Below are 946 nucleotides of genomic sequence, written 5' to 3' on the forward strand. Positions count from 1 at the left end.
TTAACGAAGATCCAGATCATGAAAAGAAGATACGTAGTTTAAAGGCCGATTGAGCCTTCCTACATCTTTGGTTTTAATTTTCTTTAAAGATATTTTTATAAGCTCTCCTGTCGCAAATATTAGTCATTTTATTGGTAAATTAAATATATTGGACGTTTTAGGAAATAAACAATAATTATTTATCTCGAGTATTCTTCTTCTTCCCGGATCTCACTTGTAGAATTTTTTTTTTTTTGGAAATTATCAATTTATTTCATGTAAGCCTCAATATTTACAACTCATAACTATACTTGGACTAATTTCATTCTAGCGTACACCATTTCTAGACATTGTGCCCCAGAATATGAGTACCTAGCACTTTCATTCTACATTTCATCTAACTCTACTAACAGTTTGAATATACTAAATTTCTGGATACCAATTTAATGTGCTCATCACTCTAGCCAACTTTGGAAACCTTGTTGCTCTTACATGTATTTCCTGGATAATCAGCCTCAGTATTGCTTTAGGAGTTCTTCTTTTCTTCTGAAACACTGCCCAGTTCCTCTCTTGCCAGCAATAGTAGACTGCTGCTGCCAGCACCATTCGACATATCTCAGCCCTTGCACTTCTTCCCTTAGCCTTCTGCACCATCCACGCGATCACAGTCTGCCAGTTTTGCGACATTATCTGAATGCCTTGCCATTGCAGTAATCCACACAATATTTTGCCTGTTTCCTCGCATTCAAAGAACAAGTGGTTCACTGTTTCATTCTGCTTGTTACACAAGGGGCAGCTAGGATCAACATTAATGCCCCATTTCACCAATCTATCTTTGGTCGCTAGTCTTTGTTGGATGACTAGCCTCAATATAAATGTCCACTTTGGTTGCCCTTGATTGTTGCATACCAATCTTCTCCACATCACCTTTGGATATTCTCCCTGCATTTTTGTGTACATCCTCTTA

General features: G+C 37.4%; 1 protein-coding gene across 1 annotated transcript; it reads right to left on the reverse strand.

The window, feature by feature from the left end:
• LOC109224489 lies at positions 403-927 on the reverse strand. The gene has a single exon (XM_019389066.1). It carries the CDS (start codon positions 925-927, stop codon positions 403-405), a length of 525 nt encoding a protein of 174 aa, XP_019244611.1.

The sequence above is a fragment of the Nicotiana attenuata genome, chromosome 3, assembly GCF_001879085.1.
Source record: "Nicotiana attenuata strain UT chromosome 3, NIATTr2, whole genome shotgun sequence".
Lineage (NCBI taxonomy): Eukaryota > Viridiplantae > Streptophyta > Magnoliopsida > Solanales > Solanaceae > Nicotiana > Nicotiana attenuata.

Bases quoted from the DNA above. Each gene is read 5' to 3' on its own strand.
- LOC109224489 (XM_019389066.1), bottom strand. From the start codon at position 927: ATGCAGGGAGAATATCCAAAGGTGATGTGGAGAAGATTGGTATGCAAC.